At 33.4% G+C, this 18,099-nt stretch overlaps 2 protein-coding genes across 2 annotated transcripts; both read right to left on the reverse strand.

Annotated features, from left to right (window-relative positions):
- Positions 1-855: 855 nt before the first annotated feature.
- LOC138692011 (cuticle protein 7-like) lies at positions 856-5,989 on the reverse strand. The gene is made up of 3 exons (XM_069814774.1): positions 5,900-5,989; positions 2,980-3,039; positions 856-2,875 (listed from the first exon to the last, which is right to left on the reverse strand). Exons 1-3 carry the CDS (start codon positions 5,981-5,983, stop codon positions 2,450-2,452), a joined length of 570 nt encoding a protein of 189 aa, XP_069670875.1. The 5' UTR covers positions 5,984-5,989; the 3' UTR covers positions 856-2,449.
- Positions 5,990-14,944: 8,955 nt separating this feature from the next.
- LOC138716309 (cuticle protein 19-like) lies at positions 14,945-17,736 on the reverse strand. The gene is made up of 3 exons (XM_069849255.1): positions 17,668-17,736; positions 15,935-15,997; positions 14,945-15,834 (listed from the first exon to the last, which is right to left on the reverse strand). Exons 1-3 carry the CDS (start codon positions 17,680-17,682, stop codon positions 15,523-15,525), a joined length of 390 nt encoding a protein of 129 aa, XP_069705356.1. The 5' UTR covers positions 17,683-17,736; the 3' UTR covers positions 14,945-15,522.
- Positions 17,737-18,099: the final 363 nt, after the last annotated feature.

Raw genomic sequence — 18,099 nt, forward strand, 5'->3', positions numbered from 1 at the left:
CGTTTGCAATTTGTAATTCATGTATATAAAACTTAATGACCATATAATATAAGTCATTATTTTACATTGATTTGTCATTTGACTGAGTAACAAATATTATATTGTGTTTAACCTGATATACCTATGTCCGAAATGTAACGGTTGGGAAGTTATTGACGGGTGAACTTTTAAATGGAGAGAAGTATTATAGATCACATACTGCTTGCTAAGAATGAATTATAATGGTTTATATAGTTTGAATTCAAAAATCCACTAAATTTGAAGTAAAAGGTTTATTAAAAATAACTTTTAGGTTGAAAATTCTCTCCATTTGCCACCAGTTACAGTCAAAATCCTTTAATTTGTGAAAGTGGATATAGGGGATTTTGGGAATCAATGGGATTCATGTGTCAGGATAATTTACTCTTTCGCTACGAATACAAATGTGCTAAACAACATAGGCCTATGAAAAACTGGGCAGACAAAATTTGGATCTCCCTAGACGAAACTATAGATGGAACTGGGAGTTTTATAGGTAAATTGTCGCGATACTCCCTCCTAACGAACCAGGTAAGACATATTTGTTGAATACTGAGGCGTTCAAACATGTAAAAGCATTCACAATGGTACATCTATTAGAAGCAACATTGTGTCTTTTCTAGCCTGATGGAATTAAACTCGACAACTTCCTTCTGTCGATCCAATGGCACCCCTTACATGTCGGAGGCAAGTAAGAAAATACAAAAAAGTTATTGTCTTGAAAGTGCATTAGGCCGATAATGCATATTAATTAAAACTATTGAAGATAAACAAATGAGTTAAATGCTAAAGTGTCAGATGAGTACAAATAAATATACAAATGATAATTATGCTTAAAGTTTTATTTACAACAGTACATAAATTAATTACAATAGTATGTGAAAAACGAATATGAACAAAATTAACGACAGAATAATTCAAGTCTGCACCTAAAATTCAAGCATTATTCTTAATATTAAATTTGAATTCTCACTTGAATAAATAATTATATGCATTACGCTATATTCATAAGATACAGAAGAAGTAACTATATGCTATTAAATTGTATTGATTGTAGAATAGTAGAAATGAAACAAAACACTACACGTAACGTATTGAGAGAGTTTCTGTTGAATATACTAACGAAAATAAGATAAGAATACAATTTTAACAACTCATTATTTTACAAAATTAAGTAGATGTCTTAAATTCTGCAAAGCTCTCATATAACTGCCTTTGAAATGCAAGGGAAATTATGATCAATACAGCAACTTCAGTGTGTTATAAAAACAGACATTTTAAGGCTATGGCCTGTGAAATTTCTAACTTCTATATTTTTACATCAATTAATATAAAACGTTTATCACATATTTACTACAATATGGACATGCAATACACAGAGTTTCACTTTGATATTCCAATTAGTTTACTTATAATTTTTTTTTTGATACCGAATAAAATTATAATTATCCCAATTTTCAAAATTTACATAATTTTTCTTTAAATATAGTAGTTATATTTAATTTATTCCTGATAAATATATGTAAAATATGACACATGCTTCTCATATTTTTCCAATTACTTTTTGAGAAAAAATATTTACCTTCTTAGTTGTTAATTTTTCAATTTTTTAAAAGTTACTACATTCTCAACACATGGTGATTTGAATACTTTCAATAGCAGAAGAAAACACATATGTCAGTTTACTTTACATGCTATTGTGGACTTCTGTGCAAAATTTCAATGAAATTGGAGAAAAACTTCATTCATTAGAGCATCTTTAATGTTACAAAATGTTTAAAACTGGAAAATCGAGAAACGAGTATCAAAATACAGCATGTATGTGATGTATACTATCGATATCCTTCCTATACAGGTCTACCACACACATTTTTTTCCTACATAACTGCGCGAAATATGGACTCGATGAAAAGTAAAATTAGTTATAATGAAGAACGAAGTCCGTCAGAATGACAACTGAGTGTCAGTTTAAAGGGCTGCAGCTCCACGCTCGCGCTGGTCCCTTTAAATTCGTCTTGAGGGGCTTTAAATTGTTATAGGGCCAAAATAAGCACAGATTTAGAAAACTGAAATATTATTTTATTTTTTCGAGTTAAAAATAAACTTTCCATTGTTTAATGTTTTTTTTTCGTTATTTTCACCGATCCATAGCCTTAATAGATCTATCAAATTAATTTCAAATTAATTTTCTAGCTCAATTCTCAAATTTAATACCAAATTTTGGCAATGTGAGAGAAAATTATTCCGATAAAATATACTACTGTTGTTAACATTTTGTACAAGTATTTGGTATTTCAGTTTTTACTATTTATTACTACATGCAATAATTAAGTTCGGATACATTTTGATACATGAATGAGATGGCAAAAACAACGGTGCATATGATATATACGAGTAGGCCTATCTAATTTGTTGACTTCATAAAGGATTATTAATATGAGCCATGGTGTCCATATCCTGACTCGTGTTGTGAATTATAAGAATATGAAGAACCATGTGAGTGTGATGAGCTGTCATGATGAGCAGCTTGAGAGTGGCTAGAGTATGAGGATGAGCCATGGTGCCCATTTCCTGACTCATGTTGTGAGTTGTAAGCATATGACGATCCGTGTGAGTGTGATGGGCTCACAGCATGGTGAGTAGCTTGAGGGTGACTGGCGTGTCCGGATTTCTGGACGTGAGCGTTGAATCCGTTGTGTTTGTCGGCGGTGTAGTGGACAGTGCGGGTGGTGCCGTCAGGCTCAACCAGCTTGTAGTATCCCTCAACTTTGTCGCCATCGCGCGTCTCGTGTTGTTCCTTGATGTCGTGAGTGTGTGAATCCTTCACTCCGTACTTGAAATCGTATTTAGGATGAGCCTTTGAAACAGGAAAAAGAAAAAGCTTTGGATTCTGCACTATACTTCCAAATATTAAACTAATAAAAAAAAAAACAGATTTTTCGTTATAACCTCGGCACTTACATCATGCTCGAACCCTGGTAACGCAAGAGCAGCAGCCACCACAACGCAAATGAGGGCAATCTGAAATCAGTGTCACCAGTGATGATAATAACTAAAATGTAATGCCTTCGTAAATATACGTGAGTGTATATTGGAATAAAATATAATAGACGTTGAGAAGTTGATAAATATTTTACTTTGAAAGTATCTGCAAATAGAATTCAAAAAAACAACAGTATATTAAATAATACTGGAGAAAACATAGGTCCAGTTCAGGAGAATATCAGATCCAAAGATAGGTCTCCCGTTCTCCCTTCTTTCCTTTCATGAAGAAATGGCAAAAATTAAAATAATTCCTGACAGAATTATTCACAGGTGTAACACAGTCCTTTCTAGAATTTAATGTAGAGAGTAAAATTCTTGACCTCAGATAGGAATCGAATCTAAACGCCCTGAATTTGTAACGGATAAATAAGAAGAAAAAGATTCCAATCTCTTCTTTGTTCATACTTTGTAAGGACTTATATAGGGTGTTTAAAAAATACGGGGCATAATTTCAGGTATGTATTTCCCACATGTAGACAATCAAAATAGTTCATTACAACATGTGTCCAGAAATGCTTCATTTCCGAGTTATGGCCTTTACAACATTGAAATTCACCGGAATGTTTTTCTTTCCGCAGGTCGTTGTCATTACAGAAGATGTTCAAAATGTCCATCTCCTGCTTGAATACAGACCTCACATTGATGTCTCATTGCCCTGCGAACACGATCCCAAACTCCAGGAGTATTGCGTATGTCCTCAGAACATGCCACAATTCGATTCCGAAGGGATTCCAAATCAGGCACCGGAGACGAATAAACCAATGATTTTAAATGGCCCCACAAGTAGAAATCGAGAGGGTTCAGATCAGGTGAGCGTGGAGGCCAAGCAATTGGGCCACCTCTACCTATCCATCGATCAGGAAACCTTCGATCCAAGTACGCCTACACAACACTGAATGTAACCTTCGCCTCAGAATGAACTGTCAGAGTGCCCTCTTAATGTCTCCTTTGACGGCAACGACCTGCGGAAATAAAAACGTTCCGGTGAATTTCAATGTTGTGAAGGCCATAACTCGGAAATAAAGCATTTCCGGACACATGTTGTAATGAACTATTTTGATTGTCTACACGTGGGAAATACATACCTGAAATTATGCCCCGTATTTTTGAAACACCCTGTATATTACACAGAGATAACCGCAAGGAATGTCATTATTCCTTGAGATATTTAAAATATAAAAGTACAATAGAATTTTGCCTGTTTTCTTGCTTTTCGAGATAAAAATTGTTTTATATTAAATATTTCATAGTCTGTTTTGGGAAAACCATTGATTGAATTCTCATTATGCTCAGTCAATTTAAGAGAAGTGTATTATGAAAATAAATAATTGAAAAAATTTTAGTTTTGTCCTTTAACAGTGCAGAAATTTCTAAAAATTCCTTTGTAGAACGAAAAGTTACATTTGCTCGGATCAAATGTGTGCACATTTGAAGGACAAAACTAAAATTATTTCAATAATTTATCATCTTAATGCCCTTCTCTCTAAAATTTACTGGGCATATTGGGAATTTAATAAATGGCTTACCCAAAACACGCTATGAAATGTTTCATATAAAACAATACTTTTATCTCGAAGAGGAAAAAAAACGATCAAAATTGTATTAAACATTTTTATTTGAAATATATATATATATATATATATATATATATATATATATATATATATATATTGAGAATTCAATCAATGGCTTACCCAAAACACGCTATGAAATGTTTCATATAAAACAATACTTTTATCTCGAAGAGGAAAAAAAACGATCAAAATTGTTTTAAACCTTTTTGTTTGAAATATCTAATATTGAGAATTCAATCAATGGCTTACCCAAAACACGCTAAGAAATGTTTCATATAAAACAATACTCTTATCTCGAAGAGGAAAAAAAAAACGATTAAAATTGTATTAAACCTTTTTGTTTGAAATATCTATATATTGAGAATTCAATCAATGGCTTACCCAAAACACGCTATGAAATGTTTCATATAAAACAATACTTTTATCTCGAAGAGGAAAAAAACGATTAAATTGTATTAAACCTTTTTGTTTGAAATATCTATATATTGAGAATTCAATCAATGGCTTACCCAAAACACGCTATGAAATGTTTCATATAAAACAATACTTTTATCTCGAAGAGGAAAAAAAAACGATTAAAATTGTATTAAACCTTTTTGTTTGAAATATCTATATATTGAGAATTCAGTCAATGGCTTACCCAAAACACGCTATGAAATGTTTCATATAAAACAATACTTTTATCTCGAAGAGGAAAAAAAACGATTAAATTGTATTAAACCTTTTTGTTTGAAATATCTACATATTGAGAATTCAATCAATGGCTTACCCAAAACACGCTATGAAATGTTTCATATAAAACAATACTTTTATCTCGAAGAGGAAAAAAAACGATTAAATTGTATTAAACCTTTTTGTTTGAAATATCTAAATATTGAGAATTCAATCAATGGCTTACCCAACACACGCTATGAAATGTTTCATATAAAACAATACTTTTATCTCGAAGAGGAAAAAAAACGAGCAAAATTGTATTAAATCTTTTTGTTTGAAATATCTAAAGAAAATAACCCTCTGAAATTAATGACATTACTTACGGTCCACTCTGTATTTTTACTGAAAATAGGTATATTTCTAACTAATTTATAACTACATAAGTTATACATTATGTAGTCTATATATTATAGAAAAATTCGGAGAAAACAGAAGCAATTGTCCACGTTTTAACGACAGAATTCGAGTTCCATGTGAAGACAATTTAACTAGTTTTGTTTCAAGAAAAAATCAAAATGCTCAAATTAGTGAGAGAAACATATACGTACCTTCATGTAAGCCATGTTTATAACAGAACGAGAGTTGCTTTGTGAGCGTACTGTTTGGCAATGGTGACTGTACAACGTGACCATATTCTTTTATACGTTTGAATGTCATGGAGTATGATACTTACAAAGCGTGAAAATTGTTTGTGTTATATCATTTTATCGACGTTCACATTTTTGGACTCACATTTCCTTCCTCTCAATTAATGCTTCCTCTCTCTTTCTCTCTCTCTCTATCATCGCTGTTAATGGAGTAAATATACTGTTATAAAACTGAAATATTTTCAGTACACTGTGTAAAATATTTTAACTGCCTCAAGTAAGTGCAATCCTATTCACATATTTGTTCTAGCATTTCTTTCTGCTTTCATAATTTCACTCAATCATTGACCTATTAATTACTTTACCATAAACAGATACAGGGTGTTTGTAATTATCCGTGCCAAAATAATAATACAGGAGGACGGAGTGACTTATTGAGTATTTGGATATAGAGAAATTAGGATCTTTAAAGCCAGCTAAAGGAGGTTTGGGCTTAAACGTGTGAGGATTATTATAAATGGTATTATCCTCCTTAGTTCTGAGACATTTATTGTTTTATTTTTAAATTTCAATGTAACTCTGCACTTAAAAAATAGTCACTAATGAGGGAAAATTCTGAAAAAAAATTTGCAGATAACAGTTAGGGCACAAATGCAAGTATATTATACCATACTTCGGGTCTCTGCATATACATCTTATATCATAATCATTTATGAAGTATACTAGTGTACTGTACTTTCAGGACTCAAGAGATAAATAACATTTGAATATGGTTTTTATTGATTACTTCTGAACCTAACAACAGTGTTCAAAACGTTGGCCACCAAACTCGATGCAAGCATTGCAACTGTGTATGAGATTCTTTCGAAGATTCCTGGCGTGTTTTTAATCCCATCACAGGCGACTATGTTCCTAGCAACCAATTCTTCCACTGTGTACACTGGGGCTTCGTACAGAATTGATTTTAAGTTGTTCAGAAGAAATAATCGCCAGAGTTCAGGTCAAGTGACCTCACAGGTCATGGTGTATGACATCCTCTTGCAATCCAGCGACCAGGAAAAGTAGCTTCCAGGTGGTCATGAACAACCACAGTGAAGAGAGGCAGGACATGTGCTATAGTCACATTCCCTCTCGGAAAAATTATGGAAACTAGCTAGTAACTCTGGCAAGACTTTTTTTTGCGTAAACTCCAAATAAATGTGACCAGTCATGCGGTAGAAAATGTGGCCCAATTAGATGATCTTGGACAATTACGATTCCAATATTGATAACGAAACGTATATCGGCTGACTACCCTTCAGGCTCCTTCCTCACACGTTTAAGCCTATATCTCCTTAAACTGGCATCACAGACCCAGGTTAGCTGTATCAAAATACTCAGTACTACTTAACAACTATTATATCGTCTTAGAAATATTGTGTGAGCTCTTCTGTACGAAGTGAAGTAAATAGAACTCACATGTTATGTTCATGTATTCATATCTCAAACGGTGTAATGAAGCACGTCAGTTTGTGTTGCGCAAGATTAAGTTGTGAAAATTTCAGTCGAATTATTATCAGGCTGTTAACCATAGGCGGAGAGAGAACTGTTTCCTTGGGGGGGGGGGGGAAGCAAAATCACAGAATCCCGATATAACGAGGTTATGAGGGACATAATAATAATAATAATAATAATAATAATAATAATAATAATAATAATAATAATAATAATCTTTATTGTCACTGAATGAAAAACTTCACTATAGACATTGTCAAATGTTACAATCTTACTGCAATACATTTAATAGATATACAAAATAAAAATTTAATTACAAAAACAATGTAGATATTTATCAAATTACATAATATAAAGTTAAAAGTACTATATTTACTAGATAAAAGACAGTATCAAGTACTAATTGTCATATGTTTAATAACTAATTAAGAATACTACAAACAGAGGCTAATAATAAACTTTAAAAATGCAACATAAGGTAGTGCAATTTGCTCTGTTCATTAATACATTGAAATTTAAATGTAAATTGATTTACCACTAGGTTTCATTTAAAATCTCATTATTAAAAAAAAAATAAGAACAACAAACCATAACATTTAAAACTGCATTGTTTAAAAATGTATGTCAATTTCAAAGAACTCATTTATTGAGTATAGTGGGTTTTTAATTAACCAACTGTACAATTTTGTTTTATAACTTTCAACAGGAAGAAGTTGAATGTTTATAGGGAGCTTATTAAATAACTTGATTCCAATCAATTTATAGTATTTTTTTGTCACACTAAGTCTACAAAGTGGACAATCTAATAATTGCCTATTCCTCGTTGTATGATTGTGTACCTCACTTCTCATATTAAAATCTTGCAAATGTTCTTTCATAAACACTAGAACATCATATATGTACAGTTTTATGACGGTCTGAATGCCTGTCTGTATGAACAGAGGTCTACAGTGTGTTCTAATTTTTGAAGCTGTCAGTATTCTAATAACTTTCTTTTGAATTAATAAAATGTCTGTAATATCACTAGAATTGCCCCACAAAATAAGTCCATATCTGAATACACTCTGAAAAAAGGCAAAGTATGCATTTCGAACATATTCAAAACTAACAATGTTCATCAATTTGTTTAATAAATAGGTTACAGAAGATAACTTAATGCATACATACCGAATATGTGATTTCCAAGATAGATGTCCATCTATGAGGAAACCTAACAGTTTAATATCCTCTTGGTTACCCTCACTAATATCTTTTTTAGTAAATGTCATCATTTGTGTTTTTTTTCATCATTGATAAAAAAAACATTTTTATGAAACCAAAATTTACACTGATGTAATGTGCTTTCTGTTTGTTCTGTAAGAATATCAAGTGACCTATTAACATTTAGGAAAGTTGTATCATCTGCATACAAAATAAGTTTAGAGTTACAGTTTACAAATTGTCCAACATCATTTAACATAACTATAAACAGTAAAGGACCCAAAATGGAGCCCTGAGGAACCCCCGCTAAAACGTGTGTTGATTCAGATTGTACACCATTAACAGAAACAATTTGAAATCTTTCTTCAAGATACGATTTAAACAGTTTAATTTCTTTTCCATTCACACCATAGTACTCAAGTTTTGCCAACAGGATCTTATGATTAACACAATCAAATGCCTTACTAAGGTCACAAAAAATTGCCTTTGTACTTCCACCATTTTCATATGCATGATATACAGTTTCCAAAAGAGAATTTACTGCAGCCATTGTGCTCTTTCCAGTACGGAAACCATACTGCTGATTTAAGATTAAGTTATTAGTTTCAAGATAACTATAGAATTGATCTTTTATCAAGATTTCAAAGATTTTACTAAATATTGGCACTAAGGAGATAGGCCGATGACTACTAGGCAATGTAATGTCACCCTTCTTGTATATAGGTATAACTTTTGCTATTTTTAACATATTTGGAAATACACCATGTAGTATACACAAATTAATACAGTAAGTCAATGGCAGAACTATCCTATTAGCGACTGATTTACCTCCTCCCCTCACTCTAGCTTGACTTTGCTACAGTATATCAGAATATAATCATTTAATAACGGTATTGTAAAATAAAGTAAAATTGTAACAAAATATACAGACAATTTTACTTTTTTTTTCCTCTTCTAAGGAAGAGGGACTCGAAGGCTTGCACTGCAGCCTGAGGCTTATTGTGCTTACCACTACTATTCTGTGAATGATTGTGTAGCCAGACGGCCGCGCTCTTGTACAAGTATAGCACGCCACACCGTGAACTTAACCCGGGCTATTGTATGGATGATGATATGTGAATTAACGATGGCGAAATGAGTCCGAGGTCCAACATCGAAAATTACCCAGCAATTCTACTTCAATTGGTTGCGGAAAAAAACCCTAACCAAGTAACTTGTCCAAACAGCTCGTTTCATGGCCAAACGTGTTAACCATTACTCCACAGCGGTGGACCAATTTTACATTTACTTTATCTGTTTATTTAAAAGAGCAAGATATCATATCGTCACGTGAATGCAAGAACTAGGTAACTCGAAATTTGCGTTTTTTAGTTACCTCTTCTATATGGACAGGACATGTAGCACGTATGGGCGAATCCAGAAATGCATATAGAGTGTTAGTTGGGAGGCCGGAGGGAAAAAGACCTTTGGGGAGGCCAAGACGTAGATGGGAAGATAATATTAAAATGGATTTGAGGGAGGCAGGATATGATGGTAGAGACTGGATTAATCTTGCTCAGGATAGGGACCAATGGCGGGCTTATGTGAGGGCGGCAATGAACCTCCGGGTTCCTTAAAAGCCAGTAAGTAAGTAAGTAAGTTACCTCTTCTATAGCATAACAAAAATCGCACAGAATGTAATCCAAGAACTAGGTAACGGATCGAACGATACCAGAGACATCTATTTTCCAATATAACAAATAGGTAAAAGAAAAGAGACATATTCCTTAGTGTAATAAATAAGTAAATAGGCAATGTCACAAAATATGAAAAATCAAGTTACCTAGTTCTTGCATTCAGGCGACGATATGAAATGTGAATTCTAATTATTTTATTTAATCTCGTCTTTAAGTTTAACCGGGATCCCTTTCCTTTTTTCTGCATTGTTGTGCAGTATGTTATTCATATTTCTCCAAGTGGCTGGTTGAACACCTGCAGACTTGTAACACATCAGTACAGGCTTTTACAAAAAACATTACAGTGCTTCCATTCCTCAGATGAGGTATAGAAATTTTTATACATTCAGAGATTTAAAATAAATGCTATAGCCCAGACACATGGTCTGAAGACAATAATTCGTCAATTTAAGCACAGAAACTTAATCATAAACAAAAACAAGAAAAATCTTTTGAATTCAATATTTTCTCATGTTAATAGAATAAAAAGAGTTCGGCCAAGTTTGGGGGGAGCAGTGGCCCCCATAACTCCGCCTATAGTGTTAACGAATTGAGACCTAAGAGAAAATTAATGGATATAATCTATAAAAAAATATCAGCAATTACCTCGTAATTATGTAGAAGAAAACCAAGCATCTTATTCGAAAATCCAGATATAAATCTAATGTTAAGCGTCAGGTGACCATAATATCCAAACGCTAGTCATCATCAGTTATTTTAATGTATCTCGGTACTTCTAAGGGACATAAGGAGTTCATAGGTCCAAAATTTAATGTCTATTTTGAAATAATAATAATAATAATAATAATAATAATAATAATAATAATAATAATAATAATAATAATAATAAAAATCCACACCTGTGGAGTAACGGTCAGCGCGTCTGGCTGCGAAACCAGGTGACCCGGGTTCGATTCCCGGTTGGGGCAAGTTACCTGGTTGAGGTTTTTTTCCGGGGTTTTCCCTCAACCCAATATGAGCAAATGCTGGGTAACTTTCGGTGCTGGACCCCAGACTCATTTCACCGGCATTATCACCTTCATATCATTCAGACGCTAAATAACCTAGATGTTGATACAGCGTCGTAAAATAACCAAATAAAATAAAAAAACAATAATAATAATAATAATAATAATAATAATAATAATAATAATAATAATAATAATAATAATAAATTTTAGCTGGCAGAGTTCAAGGCCGTAAGGCCTTTCTTCCATTCAACTAGTAAAAAGTATATATACATGTAGATAGTGTTATAGTATTACAACAAATTAAGTTCGATAAAAGTTACGTGAATACATGAGTTATGAATAATTGGATATAGTGCTAAGAAATCAATTTTAATTATTAACTAAACTTCTGTTTTGAACTATTAGTGTCATTCACAGCCTGTGGGATGACAGTAGTTCAATTCTAATTATTTAATTTCTTTCTTTCTTCCTCATATTTCACCTTCTCCTTTTATCATTATCATCTTGAACATATTAAGTTTAGGATCCTTAATGTCTTGTCCTGGGAAACTTAGCAATTCGAATGTTCCTGACCTATCCATCCTGATTTTGGATGCCCCTAGTCCAGTTTTCCCTCAGTTTTACATGATGCTGCAAGTCTTTGGAGTGTATTGTTGTCCATCCTCATCCTCTCAATGTGTCGCTGCAATTGTTGCTAGTATTATTTTATATCCTCAACGATGCTCTTGGGTTTTTAAGGTGTTAAACGACGAATTTCAGGAGATGCCTTAGAAAACGCATCTGTGGCTCTGCCAACTGTTTTTGTTAGTTCTTGTATAAAATCCAAGTTTCGAATCCATATATTATTAGAGTGGCCTTTGAAATTACATTGTGTAATCTTAAGTTCTGTGTCAGATGCCTTCTAGAGCTCTAGACAGGCATTCATATGGCATTTCCTTCATACTGATGTAACAGTTATACCGCTGTGATTCGGTCGTCAGAGCCTCTTCTGTACGAACGGGGTTCACCACGAGAAGGCGAGGATGACATTTGGGTAGGAGAGGTTATGAGCTTCACTTCACTACCCCTTGAACCCCTTTAGGTTGTTTTGAAGTACATAATTTAAGTCCCTATCAATTAACACAAGAAAGCAATTTCAAATTGTTGTCCATTTTTGAAAATTCAAAATGGTGGCAGTTCCTAGTGCAGTGATGAAACGTTTCCCTCATAACTCATAAACTTTGTAACTTTTTCATGTTCTCTCTCTTTTATTTTATTGCTGAAACTCTGTGTACAATATCATCCTCTTTCAACTACATTCCTTAATAAATAATATATATATATTTTTTTGTATGGCTCTTCCTCAGGTTGCGGATCGAGGAGACGGCCTCCAGATATGGAGGGTAGCTGTGAATATATTGAATAAGCAGCCTCGGACAACCGATGAGGGTTGGTCCTCCAGCTTGAGGGTTGGGCGAAGGGCTAACAACCCATCACCGTAAAAAACAGCTTGTTACGAATCCTTCACATATGCCTCGGAATGGGAATTTATCTTTTGAAGAGGTGGAGAAGTTCAAATATCTTGGAGCAACAATAACAAATATAAATGATACTCGGGAGGAAATTAAACACAGAATAAATATGGGAAATGCCTGTTATTATTCGGTTGAGAAGCTTTTATCATTCAGTCTGCTGTCAAAAAATTTGAAAGTTAGAATTTATAAAACAGTTATATTACCGGTTGTTCTGTATGGTTGTGAAACTTGGACTCTCATTTTGAGAGAGGAACATAGGTTAAGGGTGTTCGAGAATAAGGTGCTTAGGAGAATATTTGGGGCTAACAGGGATGAAGTTACAAGAGAATGGAGAAAGTTACACAACACAGAACTGCACGCATTGTATTTTTCACCTGACATAATTAGGAACACTAAATCCAAACGTTTGAGATGGGCAGGACATGTAGCACGTATTGGCGAATCAAGAAATGCATATAGAGTGTTAGTTGGGAGGCCGGAGGGAAAAAGACCTTTAGGGATGCCGAGACGTAGATGGGAAGATAATATTAAAATGGATTTGAGGGAGGTGGGATATGATGATGGAGAATGGATTGATCTTGCTCAGGATAGGGGCTTATGTGAGGGCGGCAATGAACCTCCGGGTTTCTTAAAAAAGCCAGTAAGTAAGTAAGTAAGTAAGTAATTAAGTAAGTAAGTAAGTTAGAAGAAAATACTGATATTTAACCATTTTTAAAATGAATTTATTTTTTATCAGACAATCTATCGAAGGTAGAGAAGTGATCTTGCATCATATTGTAGATATGACATGCATAAATACATGGAAAAAAAGTTCATCACAAAATGTTGGATAGTTTTTGAGTTATGTCGGAAACGCTTCAACACTGCACAGTGAACTGAATTTTGAAAAAAAAAAAAAAAATGTAAATTTTCTTAAATCGTAAATATAACTTTTTTTCATATAGGAGAAGGACAGTGTTTTGCACATACTAATTTTCATTATTGTACAAGATACAGTAATGGAGGGAAAAAATGTTGAATATTTCCAAAATTTTACTACTGTAAGCTGTGCCTAACCCCTTAATGGTAAGTTTTAGTTGCCATGGTAATATTTTACACTGCATAGGTGCAATCAGGACATAGTTAAAAATGCAAGGAAAAAGTTTTTCACGTCACTTTAGTTGGGTTGTATGCTAAAATAAAGTGTAACTTTACCACATGTGCTTCGGAGTTGCCCAAAGGGAGAAATACTCAGAATAAAACGACACTACACCAAACGTCCTATGATCGCAGATGCACTTCGATCCAAACATTTAGAAGTCCATGAGGAATTTCATTGTATCGCCGATGGTGGCAGCAATCGCAGGATAGATATCATAGGCATAAATAGGAATAAACTGACAGTCGAAATAATAACTGATCCTACGATCACATCTGAAAACTCAGCCTCTCAACCATGTGAAATGAACGAAGAGGAGAAGAAAATCTACGATCCAACAGCGCAGTTCCTATCAGTCAAATATAACATTGAAAAACCACAGTTACCGGTCTCTTCTTCGGAGCGAGAGGCACCATTCCGAAAACCTTTGTAAAGTGGAGGAAAAAATATAAGCTGAAGCGAGAGCTTCAAGATGCCATCGTCACCACCATAATAAAATTTTCCGTAGCTTTTTTTCGCCAGCATCTTTGTACTGTACGCTCAATTTAAATTATACTTGGTCTCTTTTTTTGTTATATATGAAGGGTTCAGAACCATAGTGAGCCAAGCGCCATTTACTAAAACCGTAGAAAACAAGGGTTAAAATGAAGTTATTACCATAACTCAATGGAAACATATAGCAAGTAATATAAAGTATACACATTCAAACTAAATTATATGTCAATCTTCATTAAACTATGGTATTCACTTAACTTTAACCCTTGCTTTCTCCGTTTTTAATAAATGGCGCTTGGCCCACTATGGCTCTGAACCCTTCATATACTGTATGTCTTAATTTTTTTTTGTTTGAAACCTGTTTATATATTTTATCATCTTAAATTTGTGAGGTATTCTGTGTCGCAAGGCAAACCCAAATTATTGGTTCAGACTAATAAATAAATATTACAGACACTTGAAATAAATTATTATGCATATACTTTTATTTACAAAAGTACATAAATTAACAGTGCGAAAAATAAATCTGAACAAAATAAGACGAAATGTGAGACAATAATAAAAAATTGCACTTAATATTGAAGTAATACTCTTAGCATTAAGTAATTTTCTTGAGTAAATAATGAATTCATATTACATTCACAAAACTCATCAGTAACTGGTGTTTTTACGGCGTATAATAGTATTGTTTACATACTAGTCTAAATGAAACACGAAATGTAACATGTTGGGGAAGGGAGTTTTTGAAGAATATAGCAATGACAATCCTTCGGCGATTGGGTAAGGAATAGCTTTCAACAAATCATTATTTACAAAATTAATTAAATGTCCAAAACTCTTGTGAAGGTGGATAGTTTTGAAATGCAAGAAAAACTACGACTAGTAGGCATATGAACTTCATAATTTACTGAAGTTGCCAAATTTGTAGTATGTTACGTATAAAAAAAGTTACTCCCATAAAATATCTTATTGTAATAATTATGTGCATGGGCATGATAGCAAAAATAATTATGCACAATGATATATATTTAATTAGTGAACTCCTTAAGGAATTCTATTAATATGAGCCATGGTGTCCATATCCTGACTCATGCTGTGAGTTGTAAGCGTATGATGATCCGTGTGAGTGTGATGGGATCACCACATGGTGAGTAGCTTGAGGATGGCTGGCGTGTCCGGATTTCTGGACGTGAGCGTTGAATCCGTTGTGTTTGTCGGCGGTGTAGTGGACAGTGCGGGTGGTGCCGTCAGGCTCAACCAGCTTGTAGTATCCCTCAACTTTATCGCCGTCACGTTTCTCAGCCTGCTCCTTGATGTCGTGGGTGTGTCCGTCCTGGACTCCGTACTTGAACTCGTACTGAGGATGGGCCTTTGAAATAAAGGACAGAGTTTAAGTGCTGACAGAACTACCAAGAAAGCAAAAATTAACCTAGGAATCGTATTTCTCCTTCTTATTTACCGATACTCACATTGTGTTCTTCGTATCCTGGTTTTGCGATAACAGCAGCCACCAATACTAATAGGAGAGCGACCTGGAATAAATAATGACACTAGTAGTAATATAATAACAACATAATAATAAAATAACAAGTGTTGTATTGCATGTTTCCACGTATTCACATTTTTTTATGTTCTAGTGATATTTAACTTATTTTACATTTTTGTTTTCATATTCTCCGATAATGGTATATCTATAATGTGATAAGTTGAGTTATATATAATCATAATTTTCCTTACTGTGTGTACTTAAATAGTACATTATGCAACGAGCCTATAATGATAGTAATTAAGAAGCGAGTATGGATGTTTATGAAACGAGCGCTTGCGCTCGTTTCATAATTTTCATACGAGATTCTTAATTACCATTATAGGCGAGTTTCATACGACTTTTTATGCTCGACCACATTTCTAACTTGAAATTATTCAGATGTATACATTTTATTTGTATCTGACAAGATCGGAAGTGACCTTGTTCTAGGTCGTGAATTGCGAGATGTGCGCAGACGAGAAAGTATTGATTTTTTCCGAGGAACAATAATGTCATTGACCTTGTGTAATCCGTTAAACTTGGTATAACTTTTATTATTGAATTCGACATTGAAAAACGAGATGACAAATTGAATTTATTTGAATATTATTTACAATTAACGCTAATTATTATAGTAACAGAACATAACCTTCTGCAACAGTATTGGATTTCCAGCTTCCGTGACTTTTCGCTAATTCTCTTTCGATTGTATATCCGAGAATAATCGATACTTGCGGTTTTATAACGGTACAAAGCTGACTCGTTATTGGCTGAACACCTGTAAGCTGAGTTGTCATTGGCTGAAAATACCTGAACTTTAATGAGTAGGTGTACTTTAATGACATGCATTAAAGGACTGCTACCAGGTGTATAATTACTACATTTCGGCATGGTCGAGCATAAAATATTGTATTCATTGTATGCTTTGTACTGCACTATTTTATTATTACTACTACTACTATTACTATTATTATTATTATTATTATTATTATTATTATTATCAATAATTTTCTTATTTTTTATACTTTGTATGTCTAATTTATTTTGACTGTTGTTCACATTTTATTATGTTTCTTCCTTTATTTCTGTATGTTATATATTATGTCTGATTTCTACTTACTTGTTGTTTACATTTTATTATTATTATCTTATTCAGTTTTTTGTGTATAATTGTAGTGTACTTTGTCAATTTGTATTGTTTTTTGTATACGCAGTTTTACTCCTGGTAGAGTGTTAGAGAAGGCCGTATGGCCTTAACTCTGCCAGGTTAAATAAATCATTATTATTATTATTATTATTATTATTATTATTATTATTATTATTATTATTATTATTATTATAGTGAAAACATTTCTTGGAGCTATAGCTACATGAGAGACCAGAGCCGATCCGAGCACCTGCCATCTAGTAAGCAACTACGTAACTAATAAATGGAGTAGGGGTGCTGTACGGTTTGTGCTGAGAGTCCCGACAGATATAGGGCACATGAACATTTATAGATTTAGTCTCAAATACGTAGTGTTCAATCTAGCCTTCAAAAAACTATTAATAGTTTTCCACGAAGAACACTGAAGTCCAATCACAATAATATTCTATTAATTTAAGGTGGACACAGTGAATTTGAGAAAATTTTCTTTGGGTTATTTAGCTCCCAAAACTACTATTAATATTTACCTTAATGTAAGCCATATTCACTGATGTGAGGATCGATGCTACTGTGTGAATCTGCTACTTGCTAATGCTATCTGGCTGGTCTGAGATACACTCTTATATAGTATGAGCGGTATTTACAAAGCGTAACAAGCTGTATGGGACTCGTTTATCGCGAATGCAGTTCTATCAATTAGTACTTCCTCCCCCTTTCACCACTCCACATAACAATCTATGTAATTTGGACGAAAGGAACTCTTCACTACACACGACTAAATTTCTAACTAGCAAGAAAATTCCTAGACATTGCTTTCGTAGAGTAATTTACAGGATATGTTGCACAACAATATCATATACACATACAATATGATTAAAAGACATAAACTGTCTACTTACTATTCGAATACTGAGTAAGAGTGATAGATACATCTTACGCTGATAATTCGGTCCTGGATT

This window comes from Periplaneta americana, chromosome 16 (assembly GCF_040183065.1).
Source record: "Periplaneta americana isolate PAMFEO1 chromosome 16, P.americana_PAMFEO1_priV1, whole genome shotgun sequence".
NCBI classification, from domain to species: Eukaryota; Metazoa; Arthropoda; class Insecta; order Blattodea; family Blattidae; genus Periplaneta; species Periplaneta americana.

Excerpts from the sequence above, each read along its gene's own strand:
- LOC138692011 (XM_069814774.1), bottom strand. The coding sequence starts at position 5,983 with ATGGTCACGTTGTACAGTCACCATTGCCAAACAGTACGCTCACAAAGC. Across the intron at positions 3,040-5,899 it reads TAAACATGGCTTACATGAAG|ATTGCCCTCATTTGCGTTGT; the intron begins GTACGTATATGT and ends CACTGATTTCAG. Across the intron at positions 2,876-2,979 it reads TACCAGGGTTCGAGCATGAT|GCTCATCCTAAATACGATTT; the intron begins GTAAGTGCCGAG and ends CCTGTTTCAAAG.
- LOC138716309 (XM_069849255.1), bottom strand. Across the intron at positions 15,835-15,934 it reads CAGGATACGAAGAACACAAT|GCCCATCCTCAGTACGAGTT; the intron begins GTGAGTATCGGT and ends TTTATTTCAAAG.